This window comes from Vanessa atalanta, chromosome 28 (assembly GCF_905147765.1).
Source record: "Vanessa atalanta chromosome 28, ilVanAtal1.2, whole genome shotgun sequence".
Lineage (NCBI taxonomy): Eukaryota > Metazoa > Arthropoda > Insecta > Lepidoptera > Nymphalidae > Vanessa > Vanessa atalanta.
The window spans coordinates 169836-193219 of NC_061898.1; the positions used below are offsets into that span (position 1 = coordinate 169836).

Sequence of the window (23384 nt, forward strand, 5' to 3'; positions counted from 1 at the left end):
AATATTAACGGAAGCAAAAAACAAAGTATATGACTTATGGATCTTGAAAATAGTTTTATTTCTAGCATCACTATTGGTAGTTTAAAAAACTAATTCTTAAATCTATTCCAGTTTGACCAGTTTACGTAAGGTACACAAGAACAAATATTATAATACAATAAATTGTATAAAAAATGATTGTAATATATTAAAAACATAAATGATAATAATTACAACTGATTTAGAATGACTACCGTCTGTCCGTGTACAGATAAAAGTGGCCCTTACGAACAACAGCTGATATTTAGCTGTCTCAGACAGACATCAATATAATTTATACGTTTATACGTATTCATACATAAATTCCGACATGCCTAAAAGGCAATAACGCTTTAATAAGTATGTATGTAGAAGTCAACTTAGAAAGTAATATTCTATTCCGCGTGACCTTGAAAACTGGTGACGTTATCTGTTATCGATATATTGACAACTATTACAAATGTCGACATGAAACTCATCGAAAGATTTATTGTCGACAAATATCAAAACCAAAATATACTTTCGAGTAGGCAGTCATTTATCAGAACTTTATTAAGTAAATCTACCACCGGTTCGGAATGTAGATTCTACCGAGAAGAACCGTCAAGAAACTCAGTAGTTTTTTTGCAACATTTAAAAGACAAAGTTATGTTAGTTAAATACAGTTATGAAGGTAGGAATAATTATTTTGCTTCCGTTAATGTTTTTAAGGTTAGGTCTGCATTATTGCACTAACTGCCCGCCCCAGCATCGCATGGGCGCAATTTGTTCGTAAAGAAAATGTGATGATATATCTATAATTTATACCCCCTTACATACCAACTAACGCTTTTTACCTGTTTACAAGATTAGTATAAAGCAACAGGCTATAAATGTCCCACTACTGGGCTGAGGCGTCCTCTTCCTTTTGAGGAGAAGCCTACTCCACCACACCGTCCAATGCGGTTTTGTGAATACACGCATGTGGCGTAATCCAGTAAATCTCGTCAACATGAATACAGATGTAACACTAGCTAGCAAATGTGACCATAGCACAGCTATACCTAAAGTACCTCAATGACGTAGACACCTCGTCGCCGGAGAAAAGGTAAATAAACAATTTTGACCTTGAGCTGACTCGACTTCACTTGAAGTATTGAGCGGTGGCCGTAAAAGTAACGAATGAGTTTATTAAATAAATGATTCGAGTAAGGAATTGAACACTGCAGGTTTCAAGCATCGATAATTAATTTCGATATATATTAAGAAATAAGTGAGCCAAGATGGCCGAGTGGTTAGAAAGCGTGCATCTTAACTGATGATTTCGGGTTCAAACCCAGACAAGCACCACTGAATTTTCATGTGCTTAATTTGTGTTTATAATACTTCTCGTGCTGGGCGGTGAAGGAAAACATCGTGAGAAAATCTGCATGTGTCTAATTTATACGAAATTCTGCCACATGTGTATCCACCAACCAACATTGGAGCAGCGTGGTGGAATATGCTGAAAATCTTCTCCTCAAAGGGAGAGGAGGCCTTACCCCAGCAGTGAGAAATTTACAGGCTGCTAATGTAAAAAAAAGTCTTTATATGTATATAAATATAAATTAATGCTAGTATGTTTGTACGCTAAGCGTTTCTATTCCTTTCACTTTCATCCAACTGTGCTGGAACTCTGGTGAGTTTTCCTGGGTGAGCACAAAAGTTTTTCTTGTTCACCCTCATTGTACCAGTGCAAAGCCGGGATAGGTAGTGTTACAAATATTTGAGAGCATCGAAATTAAAAACATACTTTATACAGAGAGACTTTTATAAAAAAAAAGTTAATTTTAGATAATTTATCTTAAGCTTCCATCGACAAGAGATTCAGTACGTTATCTATTCTTAAGTTAAGCTTATTAGTTCGCAAACAGATACCGCCAGTAACTACCCGAAAAGCAAGAAAATAAAATTGTAAATCTTGATTTTGTAAAATTGGTGTAGGTAGCCGTAAGATTTGACATTCGAAAGCTTTCTTCGAAAAACATAAATGATGGCGGGCGGATACGTATAATTAAACTAGCGGACCCGAATTCGAATTGCGTTGAACAGCGACCCGCCCCGGCTTCGTTCAGATAGAATTTATTAATAAACAAAATGTCTTCCAGTCTTTCAATGCAATTTTTTTAATTGCGTCATTACTTCGACCCGATACATACAAACAAACAAATTTGATCTATTAGTATTGATGATAATTATTAGCCAAAAACCTCTCGTTACCATGAGAATATTCAGAGGTTTTTGCGAGATACGCGTTGAATAAAAAAAGTGATCTTTTTATTGATATCGATAGGTAACAATATGAGCGTGTTCGATAAACATCATGAACAAAACTTATCAAACCCAACACAAATATCAACAGAATTACAAGTCAGTGGTTTGAGTGTTGCTTAAATTTATATTTTTATTTATTCAGAATTAATGGAAACTGTTGATTTGTCGACGAAACTGTAACCTGACACCTGCGAATGTCGTTTTAAAGATAAACAAACGCGTTGCGTCACTGACCCGCGCGCCGCGCAGCTGTGCGGTCGTTGTTGATTTCTAAAGCCTCCTTAATTTAGGCGAAGTTTACAAATGCAAGTAATAATCAAGTACATTATTATAAACGGCTAGATTAAAGAAACAAATGTTTTATTACTTTACATATAACATAACTTTTTCATAAACGTTGATCTTTGTTGTGGATATGTTTCCATCGAGTCTACCGTGTTCCAGTCCGAAATTATTATTTGGAACACATTTTCTGAATACACCTATTAAGTTTAAACGTCAAACATGCCGATGTATGTATTGTCATTAATTTTGAGGATATAATATCGAAATATATATGTTGTCGACTAAAAAACAAAGAAATGGTCGATATTCCTGAAAGTGGCAATTTCTATGGGCATTAGTGACCTCTTACCATCAGGTGGTTTCAATTACAGCCTGTTTATCCTGAATTTAAAGATGTCCTGTCGCGTGACTGCTGGGCTAAGGCTGCGTTTGAGGAGGTTTTTGGTATTTAATCTGATATAGCGACTTTGTATTTTAAGATATATTTTTATGCGCTCTGTACTCGATACTCTGTATTAGCTGAGACTTCGAGCGTCTGCCGAGAAAGGTGTAGGACTTCGAACGTCAGATGACGTCATCGGAAGACTTGTTTACACGTCAATTCTCGTTTAGCTTAGTACTCGCATCTTTTTAGTTTATTGTAAAGGTAAATTTTTGGGGATATTTAGTTTCTTTATTGCGTATAGTTAGATTCATTAATTGTATCGTTTTCACTGTTTCTGTAAGACTGTCGCTATGTTATCGAATAGCTTTAATATTGTGTACATGCGCAACCCTTTTAAATGGCTCAGTATTTGTCACAATTGTCCGGAAGATGTCGCTTTACCCAATAACAATTGCGCGACTTGTATTTTAACAAGTTATCATTAGTTCAACTACTTATTAACTTTCGTTGTTTTTTTTTAATTATTTGTTCAAACATTAATGTCTTATTAAATTCTGTATAGTATTATGTTCTGTTTAAAAAAAGTAATCTAATATTTTCCTAGGGGAGATTGATGAGAATTAATCCTAGGGGAGATTGATGTCTAAAACATAGTTGATATTAAATAGATAGATTTAGGAATATATTTAATTTAATAGATTTCATTTGCCATATTTGAAATTTTTTGACAAAGTTTTATATAGTAACATTTGTAACCTTATATTTAAAAAAAAAGGTATTCTGTGCTTTACAGCTTATGTATTAGCGTGAAATATATACGTTGATATGGAAACTGTTTAATATGAACATAATAGATTGATATTATTCTAAGAAGCGTCTGTTTGACATTACAAAATGACCTTGACAGAGAGTAGTTAACGAATTGTTATTGGTGCGTGAATAATCCGCCATGTTTCTCCGCCGGGAAGGCGGTTATCGAACGCGTTCGAAATTTGAATTCAAATCCGCGCGACCTTGAGACAGGTTGGACACAGACCGCGGTATTGTTAAGACGCGGCGGACGCGGGTGATTGCGTTGTTTTTTTTTTTGACTTCCGACACGTGGTTACAAGTTACCTAGTATCGATATTACGTGACTTGTTTAGATCGATAGCGGTGGCCTTACACACGGTAACTCAAAAGGCACAGATATAAAAGATTATTTTTATTTTTATAAACCGGTAATTTAATTAAGAGGCAAGTTAAATGTATGCAAAGTTCGAACCCAAGGCCCACGATGATATAATCAACATATTTAAATCACAGTGCTGAGTTTTTATTGATGCTACTCGCGTTCAAAGGTCAATCTTGTATGAATGAATCAATTGTCCGTTATTCGAAACCTTTTAACCTCAAATTTGTCGTGGTATATTGAAGCAACATGGCTAAATATCGAACTTTAGTTTTGTATAAATAATTGGAACATATCAAGTATCGACTGGTATTCATGTATTTAATATATACTATGGTCTATGGCCCAAAACAATGTTCGCAGTTTTATTTGCGCACGAGAAAATTTGATTTTGATATAATTTTGATTAAGTCTTGAGTCTCGATGTGAAGTCTCGGGAGACCAGACCATTAAATCTGGAAGAAATCCCAGACCGCGGGACACGAGACGTCCCGGGAGCCAAACCGTAGAATGTTCTAAGAAATTTAAGAATCCCAAATCAATTTAAAGTAATTTTCCAACAAAAAATATATACCTACATACAACAAATAATTGTCATCGATTCGATGCACCAAAATTAGCTATTATTCAACATTTTCGTAAGGATAACTGCTGCTGGAATCCGGTCTGAACCGGTTTCCGTACCATTCTTAAGGGGTTTCACACTGGACTACTGCCAATACAAATAATCTTTGATATAAATCTTTCATCAGATTGAGTTAGTCTTACGACTAACTCTTACGTGCAGGCCTGGCTTAATGTCAATGTGATGATGTATTTATCAACTTTACTTTGATTGAAGGTTTTACGTCCTTTTCATCCGAGAGTGTAACCACCAGCTCCCAGACTCCTGGCTGCTGAGACATTATGTCTTAACGGAAAATTGATTCGCTTTCTCAACACGCCACTGCAGGAAGGTCCTTTTACCTTTGGCACACATTCACGTTGGTCAAATTTTGTTGATTACCTAAACTAATAATTGAAAAGACGTATTTTTTGTGATGCCTTACCGAAAAATCTACTTAACGAACATACATGAAACTTTAAGAATTTCGTTGAAATTAGACACATGCAGGTTTCCTCACGATGTTTTCCTTCAACACAAATTAAGCACATGAAAATTCAGCGGTGCCTGCCTAGGTTTGAACCCGAAATCATCGGTTAAGATGCACGCGTTCTAACCACTGGGCGATCTCGGCTCATTTTACCTAGTAATTAAAGTTAATTATAGAAGCTTTATATTTTATTTACTGTTATTACCGATACTATTTAAACATCGTGTGAAACGACCTTACCATACTAAACACATTATCAGCCATTTAAAGAAAATTAGGTCTAGAATCTTGTAGATTAAAATTTATCTATTTATGCGTTTACGACATACTAATTAAGTGCCTCTCAACCGCAAACGCCAAAGTGTATAATCTCAACTACGTCTTAGAGAAAACAACGTCCAAACAGACACAGTCAAACGTAGTACACCTACTTACAGTAGGTACTCTTCTCCACGATGGTAATGTCAGTAATGTTTGAAAGAAATATCTATTAGATATTTCAATAAAGCGTCGAATCACTCAAATCTCGTAATACTTAATACTAAGTTTAGCCCTCAATGGCACTCTAGTTCGATACATAGACGTCCTAGGGAGGTTTTAGGCGCCACGTCGATGTTATCACATCGGCGAACGCTGATTCGAAAGGACACACTTTAAACCCTCGCCGACCCCGCCGGTGGGGTCGAGGTTTCTCGTTTGCTATTATATTACGTATGACGGGTCTCTGAGCACACAACGTCCAGACGTCGACTGCCTCCTAAACCGAGGTCCGGTCTCGCAGGAGGCGCCCTTAGGACTCGCATACTCAAAACCCTTCAGTGGAATCTTAACATCCGGCAGAGTCCACGACTCGCCCACCCGCCCGGTGACGCTGTAGAGGCCACACTGGCGAACAGCAACTATCCATTCGAAAAAAAAAAGTAATGATTATTATATGAAGATTAGCGACAAATAAAAATGGCGTATGTTTTCTAATCGATCACAAAGGAAAATTAAATGTCTCTATGGCTTTTTAATATATAGTTAAACTAATTTAAAATATAGACAGGAGTTTTCTTACACTCGGTATCAAATTGAATTCACTTCGCACGACAATTTCGCAATCATATTTAATTATCTAGTTGACACGCAATAATAATCCTTATACTAAATACATAAGGTGCATTACTGTGTACAGAAGTGTTATCAGTTGTTATCAGTGATAAGAGAACGCACCTTGACCGACCTCTTTAACTAACACTTCGAGGTACATGTTATTCTATTTTATGTTTGTAATCGTTTTATTTAGGTGAGACTTAGCGAGGTAGTCCTCCAGTCTTAGTTGTGGCCAAAATCGGTCGAGAAGATGTCATTGGAATTATTTGCTTTCGAAACGCAACAACACTATTATTGTTTGGCGGTAGAAATCTCGTAACGTTCAGACGAGTTTGCACAAAGTCCTACCTCAATGCCTCCAAGTAAATTTCTTCGCCGAAATTCACAATTTTGAGTATAATAATGCCTCGTACGGCTTTAACCTGCTGCGCTACAATTGTTGAGCAATCGAGTTTGAAAATAGATTATAAAGTAATTAATTATTTTCATTAAACGATGGCTTAAGAAAGACTTTTATTGTGGAATATACACGGCGCCGGGAAAGCGAATGTAACGTCAGAGAGAGTGCTGAGAACTGTAACATTGTCACGTGCAGACGCATGTGGGGCAGTCGAACGTCTCGGTCTATGACGTATGTCATTGTATAAAGTAAAAATATACTTTAGGAAGAGTCAAAAAGTAATACGTAAACGTCCACGCTGGGCAAGTCTTCTTGGTGTTTGGAGCTTGTCCGACACTGAGAGAAGTTAGAAGAATAGAGAGAAGTTAAGTGGTTATCCGGTTCTCCCGTCATCTCGTCATCATTTGTCACGTCTTTCAGTCGATGGTCATCACGGCTGGTGTCTGTGTATCTTGCGTGTATTATAAGCGTACCGCGTAAAAGACAAAAACTTGGTTGGTAACAAAAACTGGTAGATATTTTCTGTCATGAAACTCCCCCTCCATGTTAAATTATATATATATGTTTTATTGGGTATGAGTGAGTGCTGCTGTGCTCACTAGTTGCGTGGAAAATCAAGCAGCACTACAATTATTTATTGATTGTCAAATTAAACACTACCACAGGTTCGGAAAACGTTTACGTATATTTAATATCATAAAGAAATAACCAGTGCGTAGACACAAGAAAAACATAGAATCTATACTAATAGTACTAATCTGTCTGTTACCTTTTCACGCTTAAACCGCTGAGCCGATTTAATTGACATTTGGTATGGAGTTTGAGTCCCAGAGAGAGAATTAGGCTTCCTTTTTTTAGGGGTAAAATATTAAGACTAAAAAGAAGATATGGAAATAAATTTCGCACAGGTAAAGCCGCAGGTTCAGCTAGTTAGGTTAGATAATATAAATGTACGTTAATTATTATTTGACGTGGAGGGGCGCGCCTTCGTGAGTGATCTGTAACGTAAATATATCGGTCACGGCATGTGGTTCAGCGTCGGGTTTGTTTACCTTTACTGTTGAAGCTAATTATAAATATTAGGGTTGCGTAGTCAATGCACGAGTCGTCGAATTACGTATCGGGTGTCCTTTTTTAATAAATAGAAAGTTAGGGGTCATGGGCGACCTGAGGATAAGTGGTCATCTGTATCCATCGCCAATACGTCACCGACCATGAGAACTTAGGTTCCCCTCGTGCCTGTAGTTACACTGGCTCACATGCCCTTCAAACCGGAACACAACAATTCTTGGTATTGTTGTTAGTGAGCGGTATCTACCCAGACGGGCGTGCACAAAGTTCTACCGTGTACCTGTCCGTCTGATGGGTAATTTACAGAGCCAGTTCAATATAGTCGCTAGACAAACAGCCGAGGAAATGTTCTAAGATCTCAAGTTCGTTATGAAATTTCAACACAGAAAGGTAGCGTCAGTGTGTATCAATACACGTGTATGTGTGTGTGCGTGTGTAAATTACGGTGATACACGGACACCGTTAGTGTTCTCTATTTGTCGTTATTATTGCTTTCGTGTTACATTTGAGGAAAACAGCAATCATTGAAGTTCTTGCAGATCGGTAGCTACCATCAATTCTGAATTTACGCCACGATTAGAACTATTAACCTTATTTAGAATCAACCTCTTCGAATCTAACCATGTCAGTCTATCGCGCACAAGCTAGTTTATTTTAAAGATATTATTATTTGCAATGACAGAAGGAATAAGATAAGCAAACAATGTAAGCAAAAATTTGATTAACTTATCACGTGATTTTCTCATAGCTCTGCTATACTATGCTTTACGTACGGTTTTTGTTCTAAAACATTGATAAATAAGGGGTATTCCTCAATACAAGATTATATTAAAGAAATAAAAAAGCTTGGATTTAGTATTTGTTGACTTCTAGGCAGGATATAGTGGTGGAAATTAAAAGGAGTAACTACAGAGTTTCTTACCGGTTCTCGGTAGAATCTACCTTTCGAATCGGTCGCTCTACATTTAATTCAATACCATAACATAACGATTCAAAAGTGTTTTAACCTGGTTCGCCTGAACCTACTAGAACAAAGAATATTTTGGTTTGATTGTGTCTATTACTTAGACACTGGGGTCCGATAACGAACTCGATTAAAACAAAAAAATACTTCAAAAACTAATATAATATTGATGTTCTTGCAGTCTAGCTACAATTTGTCTCGTTGGCATAAGTAATTGAACAAAAAAAAAACAAAAGAAAAAAAACAGCGCACTCGCTTTGACACATTATTTTTTATAAATGTTGTAGAAAACGTTTAATTATATAGTAGGCGCGAACAGATTGAATTCTGTAACATGAGGATTGCGTGCAAGAGCCATCGAAATAAAAATGTTCTAATTTAGCTGCAGTTTGGTTCTTTATACAGAGCACTAATATAGACAAAGGATAATAAACAGTCCCCATATTTAATCTATCGCGACTAAAGCGCTGTGTGGCGCTTCAGCGCGTTCAGCGCTTCAGGAGCTAATATTTAATGAATACGTTCCATAATGCCGTAACGGTGCTAGAGTTCAACAGACAGACGTATACAAAAGCGAGCGCGCTCGTTGGGGGTACTCGGGTAATTAGAGCCACGCGCCGACTCGTGCGCGTGCGAGACGGACGGAACTCGGATGTGGGTTCCGTGACCGACGCACTGCAACATCTGTAATGGCAGTAAATTAAATCCATCCGGTCCAGCTTATCGCCGGTGATCGTATAATACTAGCTGTGCTCGCGACTTCGTGCGCGTTTGAATTTAATAAAGAAAGTTATTGTTGTAGCCTAAGTTACTCCTTAGGACATCGGCTATCTGCCAGTGAAATTCCCGTCAAAATCGGTAAAGCTCTTCCAGAGATTATCCGGAATAAACAGACAGACAGACAAAAATTGTAAAAAATGTTATTTTGGTATATTTACCGTGCATAAGCATTCAGTAAAAATCGGTTATTTTAATATTACAAACAGACACTCCAATTTGATTATATGTATAGATAACGATGCTGGTGATCACTGCCCCAAAAACGAAATTACCCTAAACTAATGTAACTAATTTTGAGTTAGTATGGTTATAATATATTTTGGAGGGTCAGACTCAAATGGAAGTCAGACTTTGATGGAAAACCGGATTATTTCATCTCGTATGTGTGATGCGGGTGTCGGGAGACTGAGCGCAACGATATCACTTCGCCTGTTATAAAGTTTACGGTAAAATACGCCAGACACGTGCCAAGTAATAAGGCCTTTACGGATGATACAAGTTTTTGTCAATTCAATCATAAACCGTGAACTACGAGAGAGCTTCACTGGCATCGTTGTAAACCAATAAAAAAATCAAAATATACTTTATTCAAGTAGGCTTTTACAAGCACTTTTGAATAACCGTTTAACAAATCATATTAAGTAAAGCTTCGTAACGCAGACTCTACCGAGAAGAACCGGAAAATACCTTAGCAGTTAGTTCGAAGCTTGGAGGGGTAGCTAGTATAATGTATAATTATTAAAGATTTTAAGTCTGATTCCATACTTCTATTCGATTTTTTTTTATGTTTACAGCATCCACGGGCTCACAGCTGCCCGTTTCTTTTTTATATTTCACTTTAATACATTTTGGCGTCTAAAGTTTTATTTTATTACTGAACTTTTATAAGGTTAAATGTTTAAATCAGTTTTCTCTGTACTAAAACGAAACATGAAGTAAAAATTTAATGGTGCGATTTAATTAATCAAATTCATATGAGAATATAAAGCGAGTTTTACTTAAAAATTATAAGCTAAGAGGGTACAGCAGCAGCTGTAAGAAGTCACTTCGTATCTCACTAGTGAAATGTTGACAATCGGGTTACAGAGATCCGCCATTTTGATACATATCGTATAAATTTGACAATTATTATGGTCAACGACACATATAACGTTCTGAAATTTCACGCTCGTTTCCTGCGGTTAGATTCGAGTTTCTTGTTACTGAAAAGCCGTGATGATGATGCGAGTCATAACCGCGGTGCACTGATTCGAGTTCGAGTAACTACACAGATTTTGATGTTTATTTTCATCTCTTGCTTCGTGTCAAAATTGAAATACAGCAGAGAACCGTATAATTGGACCGTATGAAATTGCGCTCATAGCATTCTGACAGACAGACTCACAAACATGCGAGGACTTTGTTTTACAACGAATACCAAGCGCACGTGACGTCACAGCGTGTCTGTCGCAGACGGCTGATCCGTGTTGTTTCGTAAGCGCGTTACCATTGTGACGTCATAAATGCACAAACACAGCATTGAAATAAATTGTTTGTAAACGAAACAACCAATTGTATTTTACATAATATTATTGATTAAACTTCATAGTTTCAAACGTATGTGTTTTGTTTTAGTCACGTTCCGATAGTTGAGCTTGTTAATATTAAAAGTGGAAAGTGTTAAGTGTGAAGCGCTAATGACGCGATGCAGAGACAGTTGAGTAACGTCAGTATCCACTCCTACCAGGAGTACCAGCCGGCGAGGAGATATGGTAAGAACTAGCCCTTGGTGGTAGGGCTTTGAGCAAGTCCGTCTGGGTAGGTCCCAGCCACTCATCAGATATTGTACTCAGTATTGTTGTGTTCCAGTATGAAGGGTGAGTAAGCCAGTGTAAGTACAGGCACAAGGGACATAACATCTTAGTTAGGTTGGTGGCGCACTGGCGATGTATGGAATGGTTAATATTTCTTACAGCGCCGTTGTCTGTGGGCGATGGACCACTTACCATCAGGTGGCCGATTTGCTCCAACCGATATAATTAAAAACTATTCACTCAGGAATACGCGCCCCTCCACGTTAAATAATAGAAGCGTATGAGTGAGTGCAGCTCGTGGTCGAGATGTCTCAGTGTGCGTGAGACGACATTATATATATATGTATATATGGTACATAAAATAGATGGTCATTTATAATGATTCTCATATTCTACCGATTTATCGGTGTGCAAATATTAAACATGCATTAATGATATTGAATTAAACACAATTAATTAAATCAAATTACAATAGGCTAGTTGACAAAATTTGGAAATTAGTTTAAAACTATAGCTTAGCATCTATTTCACCCCAAAAATATACTATTTTAAGAAAAATAGGTTTTTTATGTTAGTATTTTGAGTTTTTAGAAATGAACTTGAAATTGACCGCGAAAAAGGCCAAGACTGTCATGGCGTCTTGAATGACGTCACACCTCGCGAAACAGCCGTGTTTGTGTATGACAGTCAATTGTGTTTTTTAATAAATAATGAATTCCTCGTATTATAAATACTGTATGGTGCCCCAATGTGAAAGTACAACGATAAAAACGCCAGACAAATTATTCATATACGTACCAAACAATAAATAAATACGAATTAAGTGGTTAAAAATGGCATGGAGGCAAGATGCTCTTATTTTGTCAACTACTAATTCCACAATTTATTTCTGTGAAGATAATTTCGATGTAAGTATTAAATACAACTTGATATATCTATTTATAAATGTATAGTAAAAGAAATGAATTTAGCAAATATAATATATTACACATAACCTATAAAATGTTAGGACTAGAATAGGATTTTATGATTTGTTTGAGTTAAAATATTATTTTCGTTTTATAAAATGTAATAATTCAAACTCTTCTTATTTTTTTAGTTGCCAAATGATATGACTAATTAAACAGAGTATCATATTATGGGTAAAGACACAAGTGCGCATGAAACCAGGTTGTATACCAACGAAGTTCGAATGCCAAGAAGATATATGTTGAAAAAACAAAGTTTGTCAATAATCGCAGAGTGTTTGAAAGATCCAGAACCAAGTAGTACCCCCAGTTTATCTGCCATAATGATAATTGATAGCAACAACGTAGCGTTCCGCGCTTGTTTCGCGAGGTGTGACGTCACGCGACTCTGATTGGTGTTTAATGTCACGTGATTAAATGCCTCATTTTGTCGATTTTATTTTCCAAAAATATAATTAATCTTTTATTATTTTTGTAGAAAAGTTGTTTTTTTATTTACTAATTATCATGGTTAATCATTAGAAACTCAAAGCCATCCGATTTATTATTAGTGGAAACAAGCCTATTAATAAAAATGTCATTCAATAATAATAAAATAATTGAGAATAGGTACACACGATTTATACGATAAATTTAACGTAGAGTGTTGTACCTTCGTGTTTCAATAGATCTGTTCCAAACTTCGTTAGTGTTATAGTATATATCGTATTCGTATTATAAAATACGTTGTTATATATTGTTGTAATGTTTAAATAATAATACAAACATTTCCCATTAGGAGATCGATTCGTAATAATTGTATCTCCGATTCCGATCGTAAAGGTCCATCGTCACAGACATCCCTATTAATTCTCGAATGGTTATCAAGACGTGTACTTCGTTCGTTCAATCTTGACCTACTAACTGATCTAGCTTCGCTAAGCTTAGATGGGAAATGCTAGTTTAATAGTCGTATTTAAACAAAACTTCAAAGGACTTCTTAGCCGAACCGTTGTCTTGCAACTTCAACTTCAAGTATACCACAAGTACCACCGACATTAAGGCGCGTTCTTAACTCCTTGTTATGTGTTCAGGGTCACAGTATGAGCCCGGCGGGTACGCGACGGCAGTACAGCAGCGTACCAACATGACGCAACGCGAGGACGCCCTCAAGTTCGAGCAGGGCCGCATCAAGGCGCTCCAGGAGGAGAGGTTGCACATACAGAAGAAGACCTTCACGAAATGGATCAATTCCTTCTTGCAAAAGGTATGTTGAACTGACTTTTTCTCCTTTAAAATGAGCCTCGATGATCTATCTCCTCCTTAAATATCTGTAAACATAAACGATTCCATAAAGATTTTTAAGGCTTTCGTCCTTAGATCAACCTTTTGTAACACTCGTTAGCTAATAAAAGCGCAGATCCAGAGGTCCTTGGTTCGAAACCCAGGTCAGCTTAATAAATAATTATTTTATTCGAGTTCTTAAATGTATTAACCGGTATTTTATTTATATTTATTACTAAAAGTAATAGCAGGCTTGATATGAGTCTACAGATCCCAAAGCTCTGGGTTCAAAGCCCAAGGCGGATCAGCAAAGAGTAATAGGGTTTATCTATTGAAAAATTCTCAGTAACAGCTCGGAGTATGGAATTGGATTGCGAGGGTGACGTAATAGACAGTTCACCAGTGTGCGCACACACTTGTAGACTATTTATTGCGTAGTTAGCTGATCATCAGACAACATCAGCCGTGATTAAATGTCCGGCATTTAATGACAAGATTAATTGTAAATACGAACTGAGCACATGAATTCATTTCTTGCCTCCGATTCGAACTCAGGATCATCGGTTAAGATTCATGTGCCGTCATCACTGGGCCATCACGTCATCGGGCGCCGTCGTGCGCTGCCGTTCGTCGGTGCGGCTCTCGTGTCGAAACGGTCCCTATCGCATGTGTCATCTCAATGATTATTCGTGTATGCGTAATTAGAATTATTCGTTGTGTCACTGCAGGATGTTGATATTGTGAATAAGCGCGCGATTGGGGGGGGACATGTGTCTACATTAATTTAGGGCCAGATATACTACATTTTTACATAAACAGCCTGTAAATTTCCCACTGCTGGGCTAAGGCCTCCTCTCCAATTGAGGAGAGGGTTTGGAGCACATTCCACCACGCTGCTCCAATGCGGGTTGGTGGAATACACTTGGCAGAATTTCGTTGAATTTAGACACATGCAGGTTTCCTCACGATGTTTTCCTTCACCGCCGAGCACGAGATGAATTATAAACACAAATTAAGCACATGAAAATTCAGTGGTGCCTGCCTGGGTTTGAACCCGAAATCATCGGTTAAGATGCACGCGTTCTAACCACTGGGAAATCTCGGTTAGGTAGTGTGGGTGTTAATCTTGGGGTGTGGAGATCGAATTCCTGGTCGTTGTACAAATTTTAAGTAGACATGTGGTAATAATATATTCCCCTATTTTGAAAGCACAAATGAAACCGTTAAACTTTTTCAACTTTCGATTTTACCCGAATTTTGTCACGTAGTGAATATTTTACGCATGTGTACGTCATCGGGTGGATTCGTTCACTCACACGTTTCCGTATTAGACATATACGAACAGAAAATAATACATAAAAATCGGAAAGCTTAAGAGTAACTTTTGCCAGTCCTCTCAGGTCTGAGTTGTTTGTTTTCGAAGCTCGTAATAACTAACTTGATCAAACTATATTTTGATTCATTAAAAACCACAACAGTAGTACATATATAAAAAAAGTTTTTATATGTTTAAGATTTGTCTATACTAATATAATAAATGCAAAAATAACTCTGTCTGTCTGTTGCCCTTTGCGGCACTGAACCAAATTTCATCAAATTTGGTATGAAGCGAGTTTGAACTACTACGAGAAATTACTTTTTTTTAAAAAGTAAATTAGCAGCCAAACAGATATACTAGTTATTCCACCGAATAGTATTTATTAATAGCTGTGTTTACTATTCGTGCAAACAACGTCTGTCGTGGTTAATAATATACAGGAAAAATATTATTTTATTGAATACAATACCAAGATTGTTCCGCGGTGACGCTATTATGATGTCATTTCTTGTACTGAGAACAGTGACACAACCAGAAGCGTCATGTGTCTATATCAAAAATACAAATTGTAAACTTTCATCCGCATTTTCATCCTCTCAGGTGATGTATTTTTAATATTGTTTCACAATTATCTTCGACTTACAAGCAAGCCTAAACACCGAATTCTATTCCAACATTCAGTAATAAATAATTTCCATATAATCATCCCAAATTTCATCCTATATCAGAAATGACTTTAAAGTACATAAATGAACCACTGTCGGGCTAAGGCCTCCTCTCTCTTTAAGTAGAAGGTTTGGATCTAATTCCGCCACGCTGCTCCGTCAGGCTGCTCCGTCCTGCTCAATCAGGATGTTTTTTTCGCTTCGCCGAACACGACATACATTATGAGCTCTAATATGCATATGGAAATGCAGTGGCTTTGAACCCGGAATCATCGGTTAAAATACACGCGATCAACCACTGGGTGATCGGTTTAAAAAATGCACGTGACCGTAACCCGGGGTCAATGGAGTGCAACATCTCTACGACGATGTCGATACGTCGACCCGCGGCTCTCGTCACAATCAAATCGGCAAAGGCGCCGCGCCATAAATCTTCAATATATGTACTAGCTGCCCGTCCCGAATACGTCGCTGAGTATCGGTATAAGGTAGCTAACCGACGCGGAACCGTCTGCTAATCGTTAAAAGCCATTAGTTTTATAAATTCTTTTTACAAGGGGGGGAAGGGGTCTTGTGAAACTTCTTTAGAATCGTTGCCATTTGAAACTCGATTAAACGAAAATACGTCACGACATACAGACAAACTAAAAATAATAATTTATGAAGTTTCACTTACAGTGTGAGAATTGCACACACAGACACACTTTAAAGGCCTGCGAAGCGGACGGGTCACCAGTGTACAATGTGATTCTATTAATAAGCTAAGTATCACATCGACGCCTGACCTCTCACCAACCTCGTTACATTGATCAATTGCATCGTACGGCCGTGCGACGATAGCGGCGCTACAGATGCCCTGACGCGAGACTATCCAAGTCAAAATCAAAATATACTTTATCCAAGTAGGCTTTCACAGGCACTTTTGAATCCTCATTTAACACTATATTAAGTGAAGCTACCACCGGTTCGAAATGTAGATTCTACCGAGAAGAACCGGCAAGAAACTCAGTAGTTACTCTTTTTCAACATCTATAAATATGTATGTAATATATCCTGCCTGGAAGTCAACAAGTATATGTCAAACCTATAACCAAAATTTACTTTAAACAATTACATAATAATACAGTCTTACCGGCACTTGTGACATTTTACAATGTTAAATTAAATGTTAATTAACTTAACTTAGAATTTTAAACTTAAAAAAATAAGTAATTTAATAAAAGTATTGTATATTGTAGAACGAACAGCCTTAAACGACGAGTCTTATGTGAAATGATGTACAGGAATTTCTTAAGGAATTCGGTCAGCAATAAGAGAGGGTTGTTAAAAATGTATCTCCTAATGGGGTGAAATGCTGGATAAATGATTGTTTGGAAATTATATTTCTGGCGTTACAAATATTTAATACCGATGTATTAAGGCTTATGGAAACGAGTTAAAGACGTCTAAGAGGGTGAAACTTTTAATGGATATAGGAAAAGTCCCATAAAAACTTCTGGGACTTTTCCTACATGGGAATCCCATCGGCCCCACTATTTTATTCCCAACTAATAAGTTTGGAATAAAATACGGAGCTATATGAAAAAAATAATATCCGTTTCATCCTTCGAGCTAGCATTATTTCTTCAAAATTAAAAAAAAGACTTAACAGTACTACAAGCTCCCAAACAAAAAGGTTTTCCGAAATCGTTTCATAAATGACGGACTTCTAATAACAAATACAAAAAAAAATTAATGTACCGGAGAGCGTTGAAACGCGTGATACGATCGCGACTTGCAAATTATTTTGTTTACGAAGTGATACTTTTTGTTGCGGACGAAAGAGACATCGGAATACAACGACCATTGAACCGTTGACATTAACGCGTCGAGCAAGATCAACTTACTCAAAAACTTACCTCGCAATTATGTTAGTTTAGGTCCAATGCAGCTTGGTGGTAGGTCTTTCTGCATGCTCGTCTGGGTAGGTACCATCCACTCATCAGATATTCTACCGCCAAACAGAAGTACTCAGTATTGTTGTCTTCCGGTTTGAAGGATGGGTGAGCCAGTGTAACTACAGGCACAAGAGATATAATATCTTATTTAGGTTGGAGGTGCATTGGCAATGTAAGGAGTGGTTAATATTTCTTACAGCCATCTTTCTATGGACGATGGTCACCACTTACCAAATGGGCCAACATTATCATAAAAAAAATATATATAATTCATAGTCAAGCAGGACGTCTAGCGATGGTTTTGCTCAACAAACAACACACAACAGCCTGTAAATTTCCCACTGCTGGGCCTCCTCTCCTTTTTGGAGGTGAAAGTTTGGACCATATTCCACCACACTCCTCCAATGAGGGTTATAAGACACATGTGGCAGAATTTCGTTTAAATTAGACAAATGCCGGTTTCCTCACGATGTTCTTCTTCACCGCCGAGCACGAGATGAATTATAAACACAAATTAAGCACATGAAAATTCTGTGGTGCCTGCCTGGGTTTACCCGCAATCATCGGTTAAAATGCACGCTTTCTAACCACTGGGCCATCTTGACTCTCAAGGCTTTTTTTGATTTTGCCCTAAAATACTTTAAAATTTTGGGCGTTATTAAATGATGGAACAGCTTCTATACATGATGCAGTTTTGGGTGAGCCTGATTCTATATCCGGTTGACTCCAGATGGGGGAACCGCTAGGCATTTAACAGCTCCGACAGGAAATTTTGTAATTACGTTCAATTATAGTAGCATTTAAATGAACCCTTTTATTAAAAAGCTTTTTTACTATTTATTATTATAATATAGGAGTGTCAAATGGTAATCAAATGGTCAGTGGCCACCACAGTCGTAACCCATTGACAGTTTAATAAATATTAATTATTCCGTTCACCGTCAATGGCCGTCAGCGAACAGGTACTAAGATATTATGTCACAGCGGAACTCGGCGATAATTTATGTTTGGTGGTAGAATTATTAATGAGATTTATAATTGCTCGTTGGTATAGTGGCTAGGTTATAAAGCTGGCGATTTCGAGGTCTGGAGTTGAAATTCCGATCGGAACAGTTAATAAATATTGGGTATAACTTACTTGGTGGTAGGGCTACAACCCACTCATCAGATATTCTACCGCCAAACAGAAGTACTCAGTATTGTTGTCTTCCGGTTTGAAGGGTGAGTGAGCCAGTGTAACTACAGGCACAAGGGACGTAACATCTTGGTTCCCAAGGTTGGTGGCTCATTGGTAAGGAATGGTTAATATTTCTTACAACGCCACTGTCTATGGGCGATAGTGACCATTTACCATTAGGTGGCCCATTTGCTCGTCCGCCTAACGATATCATAAAAAAAAAAACTGATAAGAAATTCTCAGTAAGAAGCCCGAGGTTTGGAATTCGGCAGTGATGACGCTGGGAAAACACGTATCGTTTGTCCTGAACATTCTCCAGTTGTGTCAAATTGCTGTCCAACCAGGATATAAGAAAGAGAGGGGAATAGGGAGTAGACCTGTGGTCACGCACACACTTGTGCACTATATGTCAGAAATCGGTTAATTGCATCTACTGAGAAAGCTTTATCACCAAGTTAACAATTCTTGATTATCTGTAACAGGATAGTAAGTGTTCCACTGCTGGGCAAAAGCCTAATTTCTTCTTTCTAAGTGTTGGGACTTGTTCCAAAATTATACAAACAACTGCCGTGACGTAATACGAAATAAATTCAATTGAAATATTAAATAGGTAATATTTATTTAGTAAGTGTTCGTTGCGCGATTGGGCACGTCTCCCGAGCTCGGGACGAACGTGCGTCCTGCGTGAGTCAGCCTGCCTTATCACTGCATTGATAACGCGCGCTCTACGACGGAAAATCGTGCTCTAAATATACATTGCTTCGGTCATCGCTCAATTTAAATTGTTCCTTTATATACTAAGCCGTGCCTGCAGGGTTCACCCGCGTTTAATATATATTTATATACCAACTAGCCGTTACCCGCCCGCTTCGCTGGACGTTTTCAAATTTATTGAGTTATTATTATTAATGGAAGACATACTTTTTTATTTTGAATATATTTACTGATCATATAATATCATAGAACAAAGTATAATAAAACGAATATTTATGACGAAATTCGACAAAAAAATTGAGCGTACAGATAGACTCGAAATACTTATATAGTAGTATACATATTATAAATGCGAAAGTAACTGTCTGTCTGTCTAACGCAAACGAGACCGCAGGCGACAACAAGTTTATAGTATGGAATAATATTAAATCTTAAATTTTAATAATATTGAGGATAGATTTGAGTTGTTAAGGATAACTTTGCAAACACGAGCTTTCTACTCCCTCTAATCCGAAATGGCTGGAAAGAGTTCGTGCACATGGACTTTACGTGCTTCCTGAGGCACGGGAGCGGCCACACTTACAAATTCCAGACTCCGGACTTTTAAAGAAAATCCCAATAACTTTTTTCTATTCTAAACCGAGACTTATGATCACCGACGCCAACACACCATCCGACCAAACCAAAACCCTATATCTAGTCCAAACGCAGGAGGAAAAGAAACTCCTGATGTACCAGAACTATGGAAAAGGTTAAGGGTCAGGCGTCATAACCATCCACGAATCTCAGGGCCAGACCTATGGCGACGTTATGATAGTCCAGTCGAAGAATGTGAGGCTCCGTATACACGAATATGTTCCTCACGCAGTTGTGGCAATCACTAGACACACTAACACCTGTGTCTATTACACGGACGATAGTGACCGTGCATCAGAAAAGACCATCCTAGAGCACAGCCTCAAGACTATACATAAACGCGACATCAGAGTCGCCGAGGCTGTACTCTGATCGAGCGCGAAACAGGGCCCACTGGATTGCAGTAAAGCTTTTATAAACTTATAATACTTTCCTTATTTATTATGCATTATAATTAAAATAAAAAAATGACAGTGTCTTGAAGTCCAACAAAGATTTGCTGATGTTCAGTAAAAATATAAAACGCCAAAATGTATAAAAGTAGAAAGTAAAAAAAGGCGCGGACAACTGTGATCCAGTGGATATTGTAAAATTAATTAAAAAAAAACTCCAGAGTTAAACCCATGACCTTAGGATCTGTTAGCGATAATTATAATGATGTTATTGAAATTCCTTTCATTTATAAATAAAACATGCGCTTTAGCGACGCTTATCAACATGACATACAACTGACGCATAAGTCATTATTAAAACAAAACAAAAGGACGGTATCGTCACACCCAACGATGCCTACTGAGCCGGAGATAAAGTTATCGAGTTTGTTTTTTAAAGCTAAAAGTTTAACTGGATGAAGGCATCCCTTTTTAGGCAAAAATAGCCGAGATGGCCCAGTGGTTAGAACGCGTGCATCTCAACCGATGATTTCGGGTTCAAACACAGGCAAGCACCACTGAATTTTCATGTGCTTAATTTGTGTTTATAATTCATCTCGCGCTCGGCGGTGAAGGAAAGCATCGTGAGGAAACCTGCATGTGTCTAATTTCAACGAAATTCTGCCACATGTGTGTTCCACCAACCCGCATTGGAGCAGCGTGGTGGAATATGCTCCAAACCTTCTCCTCAAAAGGAGAAAAGGCCTTAGCCCAGCAGTGGGAAATTTATAAGCTGTTAATGTGATCCCTTTTTAAGGTTCAAAATTTGAAAGTCTATTCGGCTAAAGACCAAATAAAATTATACTTTATTTGAATGAGTTAGTACAAAACGCAATCATATCATAAACTCAAATTGGGCACTGGATTTCGATGGCTAGTCCGGTTATTAACATGCTACATTCGTTTAAAATTGACATCTTCTAGCTTAGAAAAATTACTAAGTCTGAACGTTTTCGTCTCAACGATAATGCTGTACATTCCTTTGGAAGAATAATAATCATGTTGAAAATGTTTGGGTCTGATTTTGGCTAAAATAAATAATTCAATTCTGTGTCTTTGTTTCCAGGCTCGTATGGAGGTGGAGGACCTGTTCGTGGACTTAGCGGACGGTCGTCGTCTCCTGAAGCTGCTGGAGATCATCAGCGGCGAGCGTCTCCCGCGACCCAACTCGGGGCGCATGCGCGTGCACAAGATAGAAAATGTCAACAAATCTCTCAGTTTCTTACACACAAAGGTCAGTCATTTCTAAACTAATTCTAATCCTCTCCTGTACAAGTGGTCTGACCTTCCGTACCTCGGAAATCATGGGCCTGTACTCTTTTCATTATCGAATCACCACCGCACATATACATTGGTACTGTGAGATATATCAACCATTCCCTACATCGCGATTTCTCCACCAATGTTGGGAACTATAAGGTTATGTACCCTATACTTTTGATTATACTGGCTCAGTTATCCCTCAGACCGGAACAAAACAATATTAAATTGGACCTACCCAGATTTGTAGTCTAGAAATGTAAAATCTACCATACCTCGTCTTGATCGTGTACTTATCTGGACTTTGTGGACCTGATTATAAGGGCTTACCTATTTTCTGGGTCAGGATTCCAACGAATTATGTAATATTAGTCGTCACCCGCGGTTTTGTTCGCGTCCTAAGGATCAGACGTTTGGGTTCAACCTTGCTTAATATCACATTTCGAAATGGGTTCAGTGGTTTGAGAGTCAAAGTGTACCAGACAGATAGACAGGCTTACTTTCGCATTTATAATTTTAGTATAGATTTCTTCCTTTACCAATGACGTGTGTATGTTCGCCAAACTCGTACTTCCTATTATAAAACGGATCGTTATCAGCTCGGAGGAATGCCATGGAAGATAGCGTATCGATTTTATCTCGTATTAAGATTAACTTTTATCGCGCGTTATGTAAACGTGTTACATATTTACTTCAAATATATTTTTCATTGATAAATAAATACAAAGCCGAGATGTCCAAGAAGTTAGAACGCGTGTTTCTCAACCGATTATTACGGGTTCAAATCCATGCGGACGCACTGAATTTCCATGGAATGAAAACATCGCGAGGAAACTTGTATGAGTCTAATTTGAATGAAATTCAGACACATGTGTGTTAAACCGTCCAAACTACCTCTAAGGGAGAGAACCTAAAATCAAAGGGGAGTGCTACTTTATTCTGATACATTTGTACGTAAGTGTGTCGTTGGTCTAGTTTGTAGGTGATAGCTAACGAGGCTGAGTAATAGGCCTTATTTATCAATGTTCTTTTGACATGAGCTTTGATTTTTTTTTATTTTTATAAATATATAAATACTCTATATAAATTATAAATACTGTGCCCCAAAAATGTACGTAACTTTTAGAAGTCGGAAAACAAGAGTCATTAGTTCATCTTTCCGCCTAATTGTCTATACAATGATTGTCACCCGTTTCTTTCGAAAATATATATGTCGGAGGAGCAAGATGCCGAACAATTGGGTTCGGGGATTGATCCGACATTTGGAAGACTGTGTGGGCAATAATATCAAAGGATTACAGGTTTGCAAGCAACCATCGCATCACATCAAACCCTAACGACTCGCGTTGCCAAGACACTTACAACTCCATTCGGGGTGACCCGCTCTTAAAAGTTAATCAGCCATCAAATATTATTGCCAACTACTCGATACATTTATCCAAATCAACAACCAAAGTAATCGCGCTCCGTTATATATATTATTGTATATTATTTAGTACCATAAAAAAATAACAAAAAGTATCCGCTTGTCGAAGAGCAGGTAACGTTAGTACTTTAGAAGGCTTCTTAAAGTATGCGCTGGTTAAAGTCGCTAATGTCATTATATTAATATGTTACTCAAATTGTATATGTCAACGACTCTCTCGGTGGAAGGACTTTGTCGAGCT

At 37.6% G+C, this 23384-nt stretch overlaps 1 protein-coding gene across 5 annotated transcripts in view; it reads left to right on the forward strand.

Moving 5' to 3' along the window:
* The window catches only part of LOC125074892 (spectrin beta chain, non-erythrocytic 5), a 75586-nt gene that overhangs the window by 17862 nt on the left and 34340 nt on the right, over positions 1–23384 (forward strand). For 4 of the 5 annotated variants that reach the window (XM_047686377.1, XM_047686374.1, XM_047686376.1 and 1 more), the window contains exons 2-4: positions 11170–11306; positions 13390–13562; positions 21524–21691. In XM_047686377.1, the coding sequence (XP_047542333.1) occupies positions 11240–11306; positions 13390–13562; positions 21524–21691 (408 nt within the window). In that variant the 5' untranslated portion in view covers positions 11170–11239. The remainder of the gene's footprint in view (positions 1–11169; positions 11307–13389; positions 13563–21523; positions 21692–23384) is intronic. The other variant, XM_047686378.1, reaches the window with a different exon arrangement.